We start from the raw sequence: 21,247 nt of genomic DNA, 5'->3' as shown, positions 1-21,247 counted from the left end.
AACATACGATGTTTTATATTTTACAAGGAATAAAGGAGAAAAAGCGCCCCAACATTTGTAAAGCAATGTCTCCCGATTACGGCAATACCCCATATGTGGTAATAAACTGCTGTTTGGACCCACGGCAGGGCTCAGAAGGGAACGAGGGCCATTTGGATTTTGGAGCACAGATTTTGCTGGAATGGTTTTCGGTGCCATGTCGTGTTTGCAACGCCCTGGAGGGACCAAAACAGTGGAAACACCCCAAAAGTGACCCCATTTTGGAAACTACACCCCTCAAGGAATTTTTCAAGAGGTATAGTTAGCATTTTTAGCCCACAGGTTTTTTGCTAAATTTATTGGAACTGGTCTGTGAAAATGAAAATCTACTTTTTTTATGAAAAAACATACGATGTTTTAGATTTTACAAGGAATAAAGGAGAAAAAGCACCCCAACATTTGTAAAGCAATGTCTGCCGATTCCGGCAATACCCCATATGTGGTAATAAACTGCTGTTTGGACACATGGCGGAAGTTAGAAAGGACGGAGCGCCATTTGACTTTTGGAGCTCAAGTTTTCCTGGAATGGTTTGCGGCCCCATGTCACATTTGCAAAGCCACTGAGGGGCCAAAATAGTGCAAACCCGGCAAAAGTGACCCCATTTGGGAAACTATACCCCTCGTGGAATTTATCTAGCGGTATAGTGAGCATTTTGACCCCACAGTTTTTTGCTGAATTATTGGGATTATGCAGTGAAAATGAAAATCTACATTCTTTCCACTAAAATGTTGAATTGTTTTCATTTTCACAAGGAATAAAAAGGAGAAAAAGCGCCCCAACAATTGTAAAGCAATTTCTCCCGAGTATGGCAATACCCCATATGTGGTTATAAACTGCTGCTTGGATACACCGCAGGGCTCAGAATGGCAGGAGTGCTACTTGTCATGTAGATTTTGGTTGATTGTTTTTTGGGCGCCATGTCGCATTTGCAGAGCCCCTGAGGTACCCGTACAGTAGAAACCCCTGAGAAGTGACTCCATTTTGGAAACTTTACCCCTCAGGGTAATCATCTAGGGGTGTACTGAGCATTTTGATCCCACAGGTGTTTCATAGATTGTATTAGAATGAGGCAGTGAAAATGAAAAATTATTTTTTTTCCAAAAAATATGTAGTTTTGCACCCAATTTTTTTCCCCACAAGGGGTAATAGGAGAAAAAACAACACATAATTTGTTACCCAATTTCTCCCGAGTACGGCAATACCCCATGTGTGGCCCTAAACTGCTGTTTGGGCACATGGCAGAGCTCAAAATGGAAGGAGTGCCATGTGGCTTTTAGAGCACAGATTTTGCTGGACTGGTGTATGGGCGCCATGTCGCATTTGCAGAGCTCCCTTAGGTACCAGAGTAGAGTGTAAAACCATGAGAAGTGACCCCATTTTGTAAACTACACCCCTTAAGGCATTTATCATTTGCCTGGACATATGACAGGGCTTAGGAGTGAAAGGCGCATGTGAGACCTATTTTGGTGATTTTCGCAGCATTAGCCCACAACGGCAGGACTCTGGGGTCAAATAGTAAAACAAACCCCCAAATAGTGACCCCCATTTTGAAAACTGCACCCCTCAAGGCATTTTGACAACACAGGTTTTTTTTTTCTATTAGAAATTAACGCTCAGTGGATGGTGCAAAGTGAAAATTGCAAATTTCCACAGGTATGTGCCATTTTAGTGCACAATATTTTGTGCCCAGTTCGTGCCACTGAAGACAAATACCTCAAACTGTTAAGCGGGTTCTCCCGGGTATGGCGATGCCATATATGTGGACGTACACTGCTGCTTGGGCACGCTGCAGGGCGCACCATTTGGCTTTTGGAGCGTGGATTTTGCTCGCTAGTTGTTTTGTTTGGGGTTTTGCTGGTATTTCAGTTTATAATGTGGGGGTATATGTAATCTGTGCGGAGAACATCAGGGGTATAATAAGAGTATAATAATGGGGTAAATAAATAATTATCCACAGATATGTGGCCGGTGTCGCACTGATAAATGGTGCCCAATCTGATCCGCTTTTGGACACACTGCACATTTTGCATCGCCATATTCTGAGAGCCAAAACGTCTTTATTTTTTCTCCACCGGAGCCGTGTGAGGGCTTATTTGTTGCGGGACAATCTGTAGATTTCATTGGTACCATTTTGGGGTACATGCGATTTTTTGATCACTTTGTATTTCATTTTTTGGGCAAGCAAGGTGACCAAAAACCTGCAATTCTGATGTTTTTTATTATTTCTTTTTTTACGGCGTTCGCCATGCGCTATGAATGACAATTTTACGTTATTCTGCGGGTCGGTACGATTACGGTGATACCAGATGTATATAGTTTTTCTTATGTTTTGCAGCATCTGCACGATAAAATCACTTTTGTTTCAAATAATTTATTTTTGGTGTCCCCGTATTCTGAGAGCCATAACTTTTTTATTTTTCCATTGTTTTTTGCGGGACGGGCTGCGCTTTTTAATGGTATCATTTTGGGGTACATGCAACTTTTAGATCCCTATATACATAATATTTTATATATTTATATATATTTTTATATTTTATCATTGATATGTGTATTTTCACGTATTTATTCACTATATAGGTTTATTTATGTTATATTATATCATATTATAATTAATTTATATGTTCTGGATATACCCATACAGTTTTTTCCAAGGGTATTTATATTTATTTTCATTTTTATTTTTTTATTATAACATATACGTGGTTTTTCCACTTACACATATTATGGTATTTACATATTAATCTGACTGTATACCAGTATACCACTTTATATATATTTACACTTTTATATATATTTTTTCACAATATATTTATTATAATTCTGTATTTATTCACTTATATATATATATTTTTTCAATTTAATAGGTTGTTTCACTATATTATATTGCATTATTATAACATTAAACTAATTGTACTTGGTGTTATTCTTCCCTTTGAGGAGGTGTGATATGTCCACAACATACAGTTATGGGTATTTACTGTAAAAAAAGAATTTAAAAACTGCAAAATAAGCTGTTTTTTGGTCAACTTAGCTCTAAAAAGAACTTATAATAAAAAGTGCTCAAAAAAGTTGCATGTACCAAAACATGGTACAAATAAAAACTACAGCTTGTCCCACAAAAATAAGCCCTTACACCTCTCAATTAACCAAAAAATAAAAAAAAGTTACGCATCTCGGAAAGTGGGGAAACAAAACAATTTATTTTTAAACTAAGAGTTTTTACTTTGTAAAAGTAGTGAAATATAAAAAAAACGATACAAATTTGGTATCACCGTAATCGTATTGAGTCGCAGAAAAAAATGTAGGTTGTCGTTTTTATTGCACAGTGAAAGTAGTAAAAACAAAACCCAAAAACAATGGAGGAATCGCATTTTTTTCCAATTTCAGCATGCAAAGAATTTTAAATTGTACTTTAAATGGTGTCAATAGAAACTACAAGTCCTCCCCTAAGAAGTAAGCCTTCACATCCCTATTGACGGGAAAAAATATATATAATTATGGCTCTTGGAAAGCGGGGAGGGAAAAACGAAAAAGAAAATGGATCAGTCCGGAAAGGGTTAATTCATTTCTAATAAAAAAAACAAACATTTATGACCACGTCGGGTATAGCCGTACTCGGGAGAAATTACTTTAAAAATGTTGGGGTGCTTTTTCCACCTTTATCCTTTGTGAAAAGGGAAAAAAAATCAACATTTTAGTGGAAAGAAAGCAGATATTTATTTTCACGGCCTAATTCTAATAAATTCAGCAAAAGACCTGTGGGGTCTAAATTCTCACTATACTCCTAGATAGGTTCATTAAGTGGTGTAGTTTCCCAAATGGGGTCACTTTTGGGGTGTTTCTACTGTTTTGGTCCCTCAGGGGCTTTGCAAATGCGACATGATACCCAAGGACTATTTTGGCTAAATTTGAGCTCCAAAAGCCAAACAGGGCTCCTTCCCTTCTAAGCCCCGCTTTGGGTCCAACCAGCAGTTTATTACCACGTATGGCATATTGCCGTAATCGGGAGAAATTGCTTTACAAATGTTGGTGTGCTTTTTCCTTGTAAAAGTTTTTTCAGAAAAAAGTAGATTTTCATCTTCACAGACTAATTCCAAGGAATATAGCAAAAAAAACCTGTGGGGTCAACATGCTAATTATACACCTAGAAAAATACCTTGAGGGGTGTAGTTTCAAAAATTGGGTCACTTTTGGGGGATTTCCACTGTTTTGGTCCCTCCAGTGCATTGCAAACGCGACATGGCACTGAAAACTATTCCAGCAAAATCAGCTCTCCAAAATCTAAATGACGCTTCCTTCAGTTCTGAGCCCTGCTGTGGGTCCAAACACCAGTTTATTACCAGATATGGCATATTGACAGAATCGGGAGAAATTGCTTTACAAATGTTGGGGTGCTTTTTCTCCTTTATTCCTTGAAAATGTATACGTTTTTCAGAAAAAAAGTTGATTTTCATCTTCACAGACTAATTCAAATAAATTTAGCAAAAACTCTGTGGGGTTGAAATGCTAACTATACCTTTAAATAAATTCCTTGAGGGGTGTAGTTTCTAAAATGGGGTCACTTTTGGTTTGTTTTTGTGTTTTTTTTTTACTGTTTTGGCACCACAAGACCTCTTCAAACCAGACATGGTGCCTAAAATATGTTCTAAAAAAAAAAAAGAAGGAGGCCCCAAAATCCACAAGGTGCTCTTTTGCTTCTGAGGCCTGTGTTTCAGTCCCTTTAGCACACTCGGATCACGAGGGATATTTCTAAAAACTGCAGAATCTGGGCAATAAATATTGAGTTGCATTTCTCGGGTAAAACCTCCTGTGTCACAGAAAAAACAATGTGTGCCAAATTTTGGCACAAAAAATGAAATTTTTACATTTCACCTCTACTTTGCTTTAATTCCTGTGAAACCCCTAAAGGGTTAATATACTATCTGAATACTGTTTTGAATACTTTAAGGGGTGCAGATTTCAAAATGGGGAGATTTATGGGGACCTTCTAATTTAGAAGGCCCTCAATGCCACTTCAGGACTGAACTGGTCCCTGAAAAAATAGACTTTTGACATTTTCTTGAAAATGTGAGAAATTGCTGCTAAACATGAGAAACTATGCAAACAAAGAAGGAAATGTTAACAAGTAACTATTTTGTGTGGTATTACTATCTGTCGTACAAGCAGATACATTTAAATTTAGAAAACTACAAATTTTTATAAAATTTTCACAATTTTGGTGTTTACAAATAAATATTGAATTTATCGACCAAATTTTTTCACTAACAAAGTACAATATGTCACGAGAAAACAATCTCAGAATCACTTGGATAGGTAAAAGCATTTCCAAGTTATTACCACATAAAGTGACACGTGGCAGATTTGAAAAAAATAGGCTTCGTCCTCAGGGCCGAAACAGGCTCAGTCCTGAAGGGGTTAAGGCTCTTTCAGTCCTGGTCATTAACCCCTTAGGGACGCAGCCTAGTTTGGGCCTTAAGGCTGAGAGCCCATTTTTCAAATCTGACATATTTCACTTTATGTGGTAATAACGTCGGAATGCTTAAACCTATTCAAGCGATTCTGAGATTGTTTTCTCGTGACACATTGGACTTTGTTAGTGGTGAAATTTTGACTATATATTCAGTGTTTATTGGTGAAAAATTGCAAAATGTAGAGAATTTATAAAAAATTGCATTTTTCAGAATTTAAATGCATCTGCTTGTTAAACAGACAGTTATACCACCCAAAATAGTTACTAGTTCACATTTCCCATATGTCTACTTTTGATTGGCATCGTTTTTGAACATTCTTTTTTTTATTGGACGTTACAAGGCTTAGAACATAAACAGCAATTTCTCCTATTTTGAAGAAAATGTCAAAAGCCTTTTTTAAGGTACCTGTTAGATTCCGAAGTGGCTTTGAGGGGCCTATGTATTAGAAACACCAATAAAACGCCCCATTTTGAAAACTAGACCCCTCAAAGTATTGAAAACAGCATTTAGGACGTTTTTTTTTTAACCCTTTAGGAATTTCACAGAATTAAAGTAAAGTGGAGGTGAAATTTGCAAATTTAATTTTTCTTGCTGAATTTCAATTTTATTCCATTTATATTCTGTAACACAGAAGGTTTTACCAGAGAAACACTACTGAATATGTATTGTCCAGATTCTGCAGTTTTTAGAAATGTCCCACATGTGGCTCTAGTGTGCTCGTGGACTAAAACACAAGCCCCAGAAGCAAAGAAGCACCTAGTACATTTTGAGGCCTGTTTTTTATTAGAATATATTTTAGGCAGCATGCCAGGTTTGAAGAGGTGTTGAGGTATCAAAACAGTAGGAATCCCCCAATAGTGACCCCATTTTGGAAACTACACCCCTCAAGGAATTCATGTATGGTTGTTGTTGTTACCATTCTGACCACAGTTTTTTCTCAGCACGTATTTGAATTGGGCTGTGAAATTAAAAAAGTGAAAATGTTTCCAATAAGATGTCATTTTTGATCACAATTTCTTGTTTTCACAGGGAACAAAAAAAACACATTTTGTTGCCCAATTTGTCCTGAGTGCGGCAATACCCCATTTGTGGTGATAAACTGCCGATTGGGCACATGGGTGGGCTCAGAAGGAAAGGACCACCATTTGGCCTACTGGAGCTTTTCTGGTGCTAAGTCATGTATGCAGAAGCCCCTGAGGTACCAGTACAGTTGAAACCCCCGAGAAGTGACCCCATTTTAAAAACTACACCCCTTAAGACATTCATCTAGAGGTGTAGTGAGCATTTTTAACCCACAGGTATTGTGTAAAAGGAAATGCGCAGCAGATGGTGCAGTGTGAGATTTGCAATTTTCTATGTATCTATGCCATTTCAGTGTCCAATATATTGTGCCCAGCATGCGCCACCAGAGATATACACACCATAAACTGTAATGTGGGTTCTCCTGGGTACGGCAATACCCTACATGTGGCTGTTATCAGCTGCCTGGGCACACAGCAGGGCTCAGAAGGGAAAGATGAGGGGGGATAAGCTGTGCGGAGTGCATCAGGGTAGATGAAAAATCTAAAGGGATATATGGTCAATTTTAACACACTTTCATACAGAGCCCTGGTTTTTCGGGACACGTGTCACATTGATATATTGTGTCCTCCCTTATCCCCCTCTCATAGCAGACTTTGCACCTCTTTTTACTTTTTCCCTTCTTGCCAGTTTGGGGAACTTCTTCTGAAAAGTGTTGCCCTTGTACGATGTGTGTGGCCCCGCTTCCAGAAGTACTGGGTGCCCACTTCTTGGTCCCTAAAGATTAGGTTCTTGATAATGATGTGCACGGCCAGCTTCTTATACCACACCGCATGGCGCTGTAGGGCTTCAGGACTCGATCTGACAAGTCCACCCCTCCCATGTACCTATTGTAGTCCAGGATGCAGTCTGGTTTGGGGGGGGTCTCTGTACTGGTACCTGGTACAGGTACATGGGTACTGGTGTGGCCATGTATTGTTGTCAATACAAGGACATCTCTCATGTCTTGTACTTGATACACAATATGTTGCTGCTAGATTGTGCCCTGCTCTCACCCCTTCTGAGTGTTTGCCCAAGCAGAGTCTTAGGGAGGCCTCTCAGATTTCTTCTAGCAGTGCCACATGACTTCTGGAAGCGACGCACTTGGAGAGGGACGCTGGTATAAAAATGATCCAGGTAGACGTGGTAACCCTGGTCCAGCAGTGGGTGCACCAAATCCCACACAATTTTTGCATCAACTCCCAGTAAGGGGGGGCATTCTGGGGGCTGAATACTGCTGTCCTTCCCTTCATATATCCTAAATTTGTAGGTATACCCTGATGCACTCTCGCACAGCATATACATCTTCACGCCATACCTTGCCCTCCTACCCGGCAGGTACTGGCGGAATTGAAGCCTCCATTTAAAATCTTAAGACTCATCAATAGAAATACACTTCTCGGGGGTGTAGGCTTGGGAAAACTGGGCACTGAAACGGTCTAATAGGGGTCTCCGTTTATACAAACGGTCAAAACTGGGGTCATCTCGGGGTGGGCACGGCTTATTATCAGTATAATGTAAGAAGCAAAGTATTGCCTCATTTATTTATTTTTTAGGCTACAGTTCAGTTCTGAAGTTGCTTTGAGGGGCCTATATATTAGAAACCCCTATGAAACACCCCATTTTAGAAACTAGACCCCCTCAAAGTATTCACAACAGCATTTAGAAAGTTTATTAACCCTTTAGGTGTTTCACAGGAAATAAAGCAAAGTAGAGGTGAAATTTAAATTATTTTTTTGTCAGAAAATCCTTTTTATACCATTTTTTCATAAAACACAAAAGGATTTATCAGAGAAACGCAACTCAATATTGCCCAGATTCTGCAGTTTTGTGAAATATCCCATATGTGGCCCTAGTGCGGTAATGGACTGAAGCACCGGCCTCCGAAGCAAAGGAGGACCTAGAGGATTATGAGGACTCCTTTTTATTAGGCACCATGTCCGGTTTGAAGAGGTCTTGTGGTGCCAAAACAGTGGAAACCCCCAAAAAGTGACCCCATTTTGGAAACTAGACCCCTTGAGGAATTCATTATAGTTTTCTTGGGGTGCATAGCTTTTTTGATCAGTTTCTATCCTATTTTTAAGTGGCGTGGTGACTAAAAAACAGCAATTCTACTATTGTTTTTTTATTCTATTATTTTTTTTACAGCGTTCACCGTGCGCTATAAATGACATTCACTTTATTCTGCGGGGCGATACGATTACGGCGATACCATATGTTTAAAGATTTTTTTATGTCTTATGGCGTTTGCACAATAAAATACGTTTTGTAAAAATCTAATTTACTTTTTGTGTTGCCTTATTCTAAGAGCCAGAACTTTTTTATTTTTCCATCATTAAAGCCGTGCGAGGACTTATTTTTTGCGTAACGAACTGTAGTTTCGATCATTACCATTTCTAGGCACATGCGGCTTTTTGATCTCTATTTATTCCATTTTTTGGTAGGTGAAGTGACCAAACAATTGTGATTGTGGTACGGTTTATTATTATTTTATGGCGTTCACCGCGTGGGATAAATAACGAAATAATTTTGTAGTTCAGGCCATTACGGAAGCGGCGATACTAATTATGTATAGTTTATTTATATATTTTTATTAATAATAAAGGACTGATAAGGGAAAAAGAGGGATTTTAACTTTTATCACTTAAAACTTTTACACACCTTTTTTTGTAACTTTATTACTTTGTCCCACTAGGGGACTTGAGGGCAGGAGTCCCTGATCGCTATTCTAATACACTGCACTACTTTGTCAGGACCCACTAGGCTTCCGTCGATGTATTATCGTGTAGCAGGCCGGCGATGGTAGCTTAACCCCTAAAAAGTCGCGAACGCTATTGAACGTGGCTTTTAATGGGTTAATTCAGCGGGGATACTGCGATCGGTCCCCGCTGTAGGAGCTGTGGCAACTGCTGTATGAGACAGCAGCTGTCACAGCTCCTGCATGTGTCGGAAGACGGCCATTTCATACTCCCGTGACGTACTATTCCGTCATGGAGCGCGAAAGGGATGGTTTCCATGACGGAATAGTACGTCACTGAGCGTTAAGGGGTTAAGAAACCGTGAACACAGGAGGAATTTTACCTTTTCTTAGGCCTTACAACATTACAAAAAATTCATATGAATTGAACGCTATTTCTCATGTACCCCAAAACGGATACTTAATATCCTAAACCCCTTAATGACCGGGCCTGAAAAGACCTTAACCCTTTCATGCCGACAATCTGTAGATTCACATCCTTTTCACACACACCCCGTGCTGCCAGGGCGTGAATATACAGATCTCTGTTCCAGCCGGCATAGCGCTGTGAAAAGCGCTCGGACGCCGGCTGTGTCAGTGTCCCCGGCTCCCCAGCAACCTGTTCTCTGACAGCCGAACCGATTGATTCGGCTACAGAGAATATGATAACCCTTACTAACTGCTTCCTGTCTACCCACAGTAAATTCACGTCGGTGCTTGCTGGGCTCTGTGCAGCGCCGACGTGAATTCACAGTGGGTGTTAAAAGCGCAATCAGGGTGTCTCAGAGTAGTGATGACACCCGGATCGAGCGGTTAACCCCTGCCTCTTGTCCGGACTTGGTTCAGGTCCTGATCATGTGATCGCAGGGAAAGTTTGTTGTAGCAACAAACTGGAAAGTTTGTTGCTGCAACAAACTTTCCCGGGGACCGATTGCGGGTGCTGCCGTCAGTTGCATGACAAAACCGGAGGCCATACAACAGCCTCCGGTCTGCCATTCACGGAAGCCTATGAGGACCAGCTGGTCAGTTTACTACCTAGGTAGTGTAATGTATTATAGCAGCCATCAGTGCTACAGGTCTTCAAGTAAAACAAGTAAAAATAAAAAAAAAGTAAAAAGAATACAAGTGTAAAAACAAGTTATAAGTTACAAAAACAAAAAATGCTTTTTTTTTCCTATAATAAGTCTTTTATTATAGGAAAAACAATAAAACGTTACAAAAGTACACATATTTGGTATCACCGTGTTCTTAACAACTCCAACTATAAAACTATATATAATTATTTTTCCCGCACGGTGAATACTGCAAAAAATAATTAAAAAACAATACTAGCATCACTATTTTTTTTGGTCATCACCTCTCCAAAAATATAGAATAAAAATTGATCAAAAATTTGCATGTACCCCAAAATAATACCAATAAAAACTACAACCCGTCCCACAAAAAACAAACCCTTACACAGCTTTTTTTGACTAAAAAATAAAAAAATTATGGCTCTCAGAATATGGTGACACAAAAAATAAATTATTTTATAGAAGTGATTTTATTGCGCAAACAAAACATAAAAAACTGATATACATATGGTATCGCCGTAATCGTACCGACCTGCAGAATAAAGTAAAATGTAATTTATAGCGCACAGTGATTACTATAAAAAAAAGGACAAAAAACATTGTCAAAATGTATGTTTTTTTTGTCAATTTGCTTGCCAAAAACTGTAAGAAAAAGTGATCAAAATATCACATGTACCCTAAAATGGTATCAATGAAAACTACAGATTGTAACGCAACAAATAAGCCCTAGCACGGCTCCGGTGGAGAAAAAATAAAAAAAAGTTCTGGCGCTCAGAATATAGCGATAGAAATTGTGCAGGGTGTCCAAAATAGATTAGATTGGACACCATTTATCAGTGCGACACCAGCCACACATCTAGGAAATATTTATTTACCCCATTATTATACCCTCTTATTATGTCCTGATGTACTTCTGCCCAGCTTACATATGCCCCACATTATAAACTGAAATACCAGCAAAACCCCAAACAGAACTATTACCAAGCAAAATCTGCACTCCAAAAGCAAAATGGTGCTCCTTCCCTAATGAGCTCTGCCGTGGGTCCAAACAGCAGTTTATTACCACATATGGGGTATTGCCGTAATCGTGAGAAATAGCTTTACAAGATTTGGGGTGCTTTTTATTCTTTATCCCTTGTAAAAATTACATTTTCACAGACATATTCCAATAAACAGGGCCGGCCTTAGGTTGGATAGCGCCCTGTGTGGGATTCTCTATTGCTGCCCCCCCACAAAACAAAATAACATACATATATATATATATATATATATATATATATATATATATATTATATTAGGCACAGATATACTATGCATACATAGAGGCACATATTTGGACATACAGGCAAAATAAGTATATATATATATATATATATATATATATATATATATATACACATATACACACACACAAACACACCGGGTATGTATACACACACATAATGGGTCTTATGCAAATACATACAGGTAAATATATGGATATACAGGCCCAAATATACCCACGCAGGCACATGTAGACACAGAACAGATAGTTACCTGCAGTCCTATGTAGCAGTGATAACACTCCGATTAGATAATGTAGTGGTGTTACCTGCAGTCCTACGTAACACCACAGATAACACAGTGGCACATGCAATATTGTTGGAATACACATCCGCCCTAAATACACGGATAGTGTTAAGAGGTTAAAGGGATTGTCCGGGTTTAAACTTTTTATGTTGCAGCAGGAGAGGAGGGCGTCAAATAAAAAAGCAGCCCATACATACCAGGGCCGGCGTCAGCACCCGACGAACCCAGGCGAGTGCTGGGGCCCACTACCCTTGGGGGGCCCATTCGGGGCTGCTCCTGAAGCGGAATCCGCACCCAGAGTGTCGGCAATGCTCTGGCTGGGGATTCCACTCCTAGAGGGAACCCCAATGGTGCAACTACCAGGGAGGCGGGCTGTGTGACACTACCGGGGAGGTGGGGGTTGTGTGGCACTACCGGGGAGGTGGGGGCTGTGTGGCACTACCGGGGAGGTGGGGGCTGTGTGGCACTACCGGGGAGGTGGGGGCTGTGTGGCACTACCGGGGAGGTGGGGGCTGTGTGGCACTACCGGGGAGGTGGGGGCTGTGTGGCACTACCGGGGAGGTGGGGGCTGTGTGGCACTACCGGGGAGGTGGGGGCTGTGTGGCACTACCGGGGAGGTGGGGGCTGTGTGGCACTACCGGGGAGGTGGGGGGCTGTGTGGCACTACCGGGGAGGTGGGGGGCTGTGTGGCACTACCGGGGAGGTGGGGGCTGTGTGGCACTACCGGGGAGGTGGGTGCTAAACTTATGGGGGTACAAACTGGGTGCCTAACGTCTATATGGGGGCACAAAATTAAATTTTTTGCCATTTTACTGCCACCGTGAGTTTTCCCACAAAGGGGCCTACTAAGTCTTGTGTCGCCCAAGGGCCCACATAAACCTGGTGCCGGCCCGGATACTTACCGCTCTCCTCCCAGACGTTCCTGCACAGGGGGCTTCTGTCATCTCTGTTCTGTGTGTACACAGAGTGACTGCAGCGGTGACATCACATCGATAGTACATCACCGCCGCAGATAATTACAGGTCTCAGCTTAACACCGCTGAGGCTATTAATAGGCTGCAGCGATGGTGTACGGTCAACATGATGTCACCGCTATATACAAACAGAGAACAGATCTGACGGGAGCCCCCAGCGCAGGAACTTCTGGGAGGAGAGAGGCAAGTATAAGTTATTTTTTTTATTTTAACTCCTTCTGCGGCTTGAATTCCGGACAACCACTTCAAAGGCTATGCCCACCTTTGAAATCGTTTTGTTTTTTTAAATAATCAGTGTGTTTTGTGCAACTTTCTAAATAAATACTTTTTATTAAAAACTATTTTTACTTTTTGAGATACAGCTGCTTTGTATTCTGTATACAGAGCAGCCGTATCTAGCGCTGAGACCTGAATCCGTCAGCCCAGTGGGACTGACGGGTTCAGTGTTAGCAGGTCCTGTGTCTCTGACACGCAGGATCCACCTGTTATCAATCACATCTAAGTTATGAACTTTCGACACGCAGGACCCGCTGACACTGAACCCATCAGTCCCACTGACCTGACTGACTCAGGTCTCAGGTCTAGACACGGCTGCTCTGTATACACAATACAAAACAGCTGTATCTCAAAAAGTAAAAATAGTTTAATAAGGCTCCGTTCACATGTGCGTCAGGGCTCTGTAAAGGCGTTCCATCTGAGCTTTCTGTGAGAACGGAACCCTGACTGAATGAATACTGTAGTCGACTGCGCTTTTGATTCCATCAAAACGACAACGACGGAACCCTTGCACAACGGAGACAAACGCAAACCATTTGCACCAGATCCGTCACCATTGAAATCAATAGTGATGAAAAACGGAAACCTATGGTTTCTGTTTGTTTCAGTCAGGGCTCCGTTCTGACGGAAAGCTCAGATGGAACGCCTGAACGGAGCCCTGACACAGATGTGAACGAAGCCTTAAATGTAATTCCAAAGTTGCACCAAACACACTGATTTTTATAGAAAAAAAAAATAAAAAAAATTCTAAGGTGTACATAGCTTTTCACAATCTGAACAGGGTTTAAAAGGGCAACAAATGGTAAATGTGCACTATGAAGGCACTGAATTCTGTGCCCATTTGACATTTATTAACACGTTAGTGCCTTTCAGTGCCACCATGGTGCCCATTTGCCACCTATTGCCCCTTTAGCGTCCTGTTTGGTGGCCCCTTGCTGCCCCTGTAGCCTTTAGCATCCTTTGTCACAGAAGAACAATAACGGGGCAACAAAATGGCAAATGGGCATCAAGGGGGCACTAAATAGAAGGATACTAAAGGGGCAATAAGTGGCAAATGGACACCAAGGTGGCACTGAATCCTCTGTGAATTTGCCATTATTGCCCTTTTTAGAACCCGATCAGTTCCCACATTCAAACAAAGTCCAGTCAGTGACTTACCTGCTGGGCTTCCGGCGAACGCTTCCTGCTGGAGCTGCAGCCACCCTGGAGAAAACATTCCCTCGGTGTCTCCACCAGCCCTGGAAACGCACAGGAACCGTGGTGTCTCCTCCCTGTCTTGTGTCCTGAATGATGTGATCACGCCTGTCTCGTCATTCAGGACGCAGGACAGGGTGAGCGGACGAGCGGTGGCCGGGGCAGCCAGCATGAGGTGATCACTATGTGCACTATATTTTGTATAAATAAATAATTTTAAAAAAAACGTCACAATTTATGATTTTTTCATATTTGCATAACTATATGTTCAATACCTTCTAGTCAAATATGTCATTACACCAAGAAATTGAGATAGACTGATGTGACTACAACTAAATGTTCAAACAGTGGAACCTGTCGTGGTAATTACATAAAAAGTACCTTTCAGCAGAAACGCCATGTTTTCTCAGTCACCTGCAAAGTAAAAGCACAAAAAGTTAATTATCACATGGAAAATGCCTGCTCTGAACTCTAACCTGCAACAATCTGGTCTACAGTGATCTGTGCTCGTTGCCCTCTCTGCATATTTTCATTGAAAAAAACCTATATGGGTTAGGCCAGTTTCAAAGTCCAACGTTTTAGCATCAGTTTTACATCTGCAAAACTCAGACCTTCCCCTGCTACTGAACCAAACGCAGATCACCATAGAACCCGAATGCCTTGTTCACACAGTGCAGATTTGATGCTGCTTTTGTCCAACTTTTTTAAGCCAAAACAAGAATTGGGTTCAGTAGAGGAGACACTTAAAAGGCCTTATTTTATATATTTCCTCTGTTTAGGTTCCATTTCTGGCTTAAAAAAACACATGCAAAACCTGCATCAAATCTGCACTGTGTAAACATTTTCTAAGGGTCCATTTAGACCAGTGGTTCTTAACATTATTGGAGGTACTGAACCCCACCAGTTTCATATGCGCATTCGCCGAACCCTTCTTAATTGGAAAAATAAAATATGATTTTTTCAAATTCAAAACATAGGTTTATATTTTACTGGTGCACAAAATGAACCGTGCATCAACATCACTGTGTTCAAAGACCAAAACCATCAAAACATGATTTTCACACAAAAACATAATAATGAATATTTACTGCAAATCAGTGTGACTTCTGCTGCTGCCATTCAGAGACCAGTTCAGAAATGCGCGGCTTCACCTTGGCAAGTGCTACTATGTCATTTTCGCAAAAACAAAGTCTGCTCCTTTTCTTCGTTTTTAAGTCCAGCATCCTCGAAAAGGATTGCTCGCAAAGATATGTTGTAACAAACGGTATGAAAATCTCCAGAGCTTTCTTAGCAATAACAGGGCACGTTACCATTTGTTGACAAAACGTTGGGAGCGTTGTTGTTCACCCATGCTGGATATGACTCTCTTGTAGGGAAGTATCCGTCGAGAGACTTTGCAAGCTCATCTAAGTGCGTGGCTATTGCTTGCTTCAGTTCCGCGGGTACAGAAATGTCTCCGATTCCAGATACATCTTCGATCTTACTTACACAGTCGTCCAGCAGGGGAAAGTTTGCGAAGTTATCATTCTCTGTTCGTCGTTTCCATAACGGTAGCTTTTTTTTTTTTTAAAGCCTTCAGGTTTTCTTCCGCTTCGATGATGTTGACTCCACCGCCCTGCATCTGTTGATTGAGATGATTGAAAGCTGCGAAGATATCAGCCATGTACGCGAAAATGAGAATGAACTCAGAATTTTTGAAGCAATCTGCATGACAATGTTGGTGCTCTTGCAAAAACAGGGCTAATTCCACACGCACGGCAAAAACACGATTCAGCACCTGTCCCCGGGATTACCACCGAACGTTAGAATGGTACAGAAGTACCTCTAATTCAGAGCCCATTTCTTTACACAGCTCACTGAAGATGCGGTGCCTCAGAGCACTATTTCGCACATAGGCTCACGCATTCCACTAAAATTTTTAATACTTCAGCCAGTTTTGGAGGCAAGGTTTTTGTTGCCAACGCATGCCTGTGCAGAATACAATGCGTAACAATGATGTGTGGTGCATCGGCTTTCACTAGCGCACCAAAACCAGACTTTCTTCCCAGCATGACTGGAGCTCTGTCCGAACAAACTGCAGAAACCATATCCCACGAAAGATTGTTGTCTTCGAAAAAGTCATCCACAAGTTTCTTCACATCGGCTGCCTTAGTTGTTATTGTAAGACGCTTACAAAATAAAAAATCTTCCTTTATCACGTCGTCTTTCACATAGCGGACAAATACAGCAAGCTGGCTTAGATTGGAAATGTCTGTGGTCTCGTCGAGTTGAAGGCTGAATTTTGCCGGGCTTGAAATCAGATATGCAACTACTTGAGTCAAGATGTCTTTGCTCATGTCCTCTATTCTGTCGGTGATGGTGTCATTTGAAAGAGGAATTTGGGAAAACGTAACTTCAGAATCTTTTCCCAGCATGATATTCGCCATCTTCGCCATGGTTTTATGAGTGTTTCACCAATGGTGTGTGGTTTGCCCTGCTTTGCGATCAGGTAAGCAACTTCGTACGATGCTGTGAGGATCGGTTTGTTTATGGGTACGATGCCAAGAACAGGCAGAGTAGCCTTTTCATCGACTCTGGCTCTCTTCACCTTGAATTCAGCGAGTGTTGTATTCTTGTATTTTCCATCTCCATGCAGCTTAAGGCTATGTTCACACGGGGTCTTTTGCCGAGTTTTTTGACGCGGAAACCGCGTCGCAAAACTCGGCAGAAACGGCCCGAGAACGCCTCCCATTGATTTCAATGGGAGGCGTCGGCGTCTTTTTCCTGCGAGCAGTAAAACTGCCTCGCGGGAAAAAGAAGCGACATGCCCTATCTTCGGCGCTTCCGCCTCCGACCTCCCATTGACTTCAATGGGAGGCAGGAGAAAGCGTATTTCTCGCTGTTTTATGCCCGCGGCGCTCAATGGCCGCGGGCGAAAAACGGCGCGATAATTGCCGCGAAAATTGGCGTGCAGGGAGAGGAATATCTGCCTCAAAGTTCCAAACGGAATTTTGAGGCAGATATTCCTCCCCCAAAATACTCCGTGTGAACATAGCCTAAGGAAGTGTTCTCTTAGTTTTGCCGGTGCTAGACTAGAATTGCTCAACTTGGCATTGGAAATCATGCAGTTAGGACGCTGACTCCCATCACGTTCCGTTATACATCTGAATCCATATTGTACATATTCGTCCGACCACTTTCTTTTTGTGCTTGACATAGTTAGTATGAAGGGATTAAAATTTTAAGAAAGAAAATCACACGACGTACCATCACGACAGTCACAAGTCGACTACTGAGCGTACCAAATTCCCTGCAGCACAGATAGGCCAAGCGATGTAGCGTGATCTCCTGCAGCCAATGATGGCCAAGCAGGACGCGTGATCACGAATCATATGAGTCGGATATGTGTCTTGACCTCCGCCGAACCCCTGAGACTGACTCACCGAACCCTTGGGGTTCGATCGAACCCAGGTTAAGAACCACTGATTTAGACATTGCTGTACGGTTAAAACTGCATTAAAAAAACGGATCTGAAAACCGAATGTGATTTTACTACTACTTGGGGTATAATATATATATATATATATATATATATATATATATATATATATATATATATATATATATATATATAACAATTATCCTTGGCCCTGCCACATCAGTACTACAGCATGTGAACACATAAAATAAGTACAATTGGAAAAAAAAAATTGCAATTACCAAGCAAAACATTCATTTATTAGTAAACAATTGTGTGTGGGTAGCAACCCCAAGTAGCTTGCGCAGTGCTGCCTCACACATACTTTTATCACGCAACAGCTTTGATCGCAACTGCTACAAGGCCGGGTTCCCACATAGTGTAAATGCTGCAGAATTTCCGCAAAGGAATTCTGTGCGGAAATTCCACAGAATTTACAGTAGCAGCAAAGTGAATGAGAGTTGAAAAAATGTCATGCACACGGTGCAGAAAAAAATCTGCAGCGAAAAAACTTCATAAATTGACAAGTGTTGCAACTTTTGTGGCGGAAACGCTACGAACCCACTGCAAATAAGAAAAAATAAATAAATAACTTTTTTGTAAAACGAATGAAAAAAAGTCTATACTTATAGCCCAGCCACTGTCATAGTGAAGCTTTCTTCTGTTCTTCATTCAGGCCAGCCTCCTGGGATGACGTTTCTTCCCATGAGAGCGCTGCAGCCAATCACAGGCTACAGCCGTCATCCCAGGAGGCCGGACTGCACGCACAATGGAGGAACACGTCGCCATGACAACAGCCTGGTGCAAGTATAGACTTTTATTTTTTTAAATCTTCTTTTCAAGCGCTGGTTTCCGCAGCAGAGATTCCGCCCAGAAAACTGCACCACAATTTGATGCGGTTTTTCAGCCGGAATTTGCTGTGGGTTCTAGGACAGATACGCTGTGTACTTTTACGCAGCGTACGCGCCCTGTGTGAACATAGCCAAATGGTACTTGTGGAAATCCATACACCTGCTGCAGAAACAATCTACTTCAGGTGAATGGATTGGATTCAACAAAATCTTCCAGGTCTGAGTGCCCCCTTAACCCCTTAGTGACCAGCCCATTTTAGGCCCTAATGACCAAGCTATTTTATTCGTTTTTCTATAATCGCATTCAAAGAGCTATAACGTTCTTATTTTTTCGTCTACATAGCTGTATGAGGACTTGTTTTTTGCGGGATTAGTTGTGCTTTTTAATGGCACTATTTTTGGGTACATATAATTTTTATATTAACTTTTATTAACCTTTTTGGGGGGGGATTATAAAAAAAACCTGAAATTCCGCCATTGTTCTATGCGTTTTTAAATTGACGCCGTTCACTATGCGACGTAAATAACATGTTACCTTTATTCTATGGGTCGGTACGATTACGGCGATACCACATATGTGGAGGTTTTTTTATGTTTTACGACTTTTGCACAATAAAAACACTTTTGAACTAAAATTATTTGCTTTTGCATCGTCGCTTTCCAAGAGCCGTAATTTTTTTATTTTTCCATCAATGTAGTGATTTTTTGGGCTTGTTTTCTGCGGGACAAGACGTAGTTTTGAATGGTACTGTTTTGGGGTGCATGAGACTTATTGATTCATTTTTATTATGACTTTTTTGGGGGGCAATGGAAAAAAATTGCAATTTCGCCATGGTTTTTTGCGTTTTTTTTTTACGGTGTTCACTTTGCGGTTTAAATTACATATTAACTTTATTAATGGAGTTATTACGGTCGCGGCGATACCACATATGTGTACTTTTTTTATTTTTTTACACTTTTACTAAATAAAACCACTTTTTATGGAAAAAAATGGTTTTATTTTTTTTTTTACTGTACTTTTTATTAATAATCTTTATTTCACTTTGATGACTGATTTTATTAGTCCCACTAGGGGACTTTACTGTGCGATGTTCCGATCGCTGCTATAATGCTCTGGTATACTTCGTATACCAGAGCATTATTGCCTGTCAGTGTAAATCTGACAGGCAATCTGTTAGGACGTGCCTCCGGCGCGTCCTAACAGGAATATGTCCAGGGCAGACCTGGGGGCTTTTATCAAGCCCCCGGCTGCCATGACACCCCATCGGAGACCCGCGATTTCATTCGCGGGCCGCCGATGGGTGACAGAGGGAGCGCACTCCCTCTGTAAACAAAGTTAAATGCCGCGGTCGCTATTGACGGCGGCATTTAACGGGTTAAACGGCCGCGATCGAAGTAAACTTCGATCGCGGGCGTTGGAGCAGGAGCTCAGCTGTCATCAGACAGCAGAGCCCCGGCTCCTGCCTGCACGGGAGACCCGTGCAGGACTTAGACTAGGCTGACGTGAAAAGGCGTCAGCCTAGCCTAAAGCCCATTAGTGACCGACGTAAAAAGGCGTATTAGTGGTCACTAAGGGGTTAAAAGTCCATAGGTAACAACAGTCTAGCAGAGTTGCCTTTTTATTTCTAGACATAGCACACAGTAGTACGACTGTAGGGTTGCACATTGTTCCGAAGTAGATACTATTTTGATGCCGTGCACACTCAAACTGTTCAATACAGTTAATTCATGTATTTTAATACTAAGCTCTGCAGCCGCACAGCTTTGTATTGCAATATATGAAATTAGCCAGTAGGAAAATGTGACGCAGCCAGCGCTGCACTAATGAACGGCGGGTGCATTGCAAAATACCCCCATGTTCTGTTTTCATTCGCCGCTCATTAGTGCAGCACCGGCCGCATCACATCATGCTGACCGTGGGTGCGCTATCAGGGAAGGGGCAATGGCTGTATTGCACAGCTGCAGTCCCGCTCTAACGGCGGAGATCAGACAAACCTCTGATCTCTGCCGCTATTCCCTTGAATGCCGCGATCAAACCTGGCCGCAGCATTCAAGCAAACACCGAGAAGTGGGATATCCCTATGATCGCTTCACAGGGAATCTTTGTGACGTGATGGAGAGCTATACCAGGTCCACTGAAGGACCCAATGGCTGTCTGACCATATTACACGTTGTTAGGGCATACTTAGGCTGGGTTCACCCAGTTTTTTGCAGGCAGAAAATCTGCCTCAAAATTCAGTTCGAAATTGTCGCGTAACAACCTGCACAACTAACTTATAGCGTCATTTATGATATGTACGCAGTAAAAAAATAAAATAAAATGTTTTCTTTCACTTATTGTGAGGCACATAGTATTAGGAAATTTTAACCTCCATGTGTCTCACATTAATAGTAATGTATCTCCATGTACCTCAACCATTGACCCGATTTTGTCCATTATGACTGAGAAACATGATGGGGTTAAGTAATATTAACGTGAGGCACATGCAGGTTCGACATTCAACACATCACGTGCCTCACATCAGAAAATGGAAGTTTTATTTTTA

General features: G+C 41.4%; 1 protein-coding gene across 7 annotated transcripts in view; it reads right to left on the bottom strand.

Annotated features, from left to right (window-relative positions):
* SERHL2 (serine hydrolase like 2) overlaps positions 1-21,247 on the bottom strand; it is a 111,091-nt gene that overhangs the window by 87,331 nt on the left and 2,513 nt on the right. For 5 of the 7 annotated variants that reach the window (XM_075856583.1, XM_075856585.1, XM_075856581.1 and 2 more), the window contains exon 2: positions 14,775-14,807. In XM_075856583.1, coding sequence (XP_075712698.1) covers positions 14,775-14,793 — 19 coding nt within the window. In that variant the 5' untranslated portion in view covers positions 14,794-14,807. Of the gene's footprint in view, positions 1-14,357; positions 14,433-14,774; positions 14,808-21,247 lie in introns of those variants that run through there. The other 2 variants (XM_075856579.1, XM_075856586.1) reach the window with 1 other exon arrangement.

Source organism: Rhinoderma darwinii, chromosome 3, assembly GCF_050947455.1.
Source record: "Rhinoderma darwinii isolate aRhiDar2 chromosome 3, aRhiDar2.hap1, whole genome shotgun sequence".
NCBI lineage: Eukaryota > Metazoa > Chordata > Amphibia > Anura > Rhinodermatidae > Rhinoderma > Rhinoderma darwinii.
Note: the sequence above shows the minus strand (reverse complement) of the source record. Positions and strands in the feature narration are given on the sequence as shown.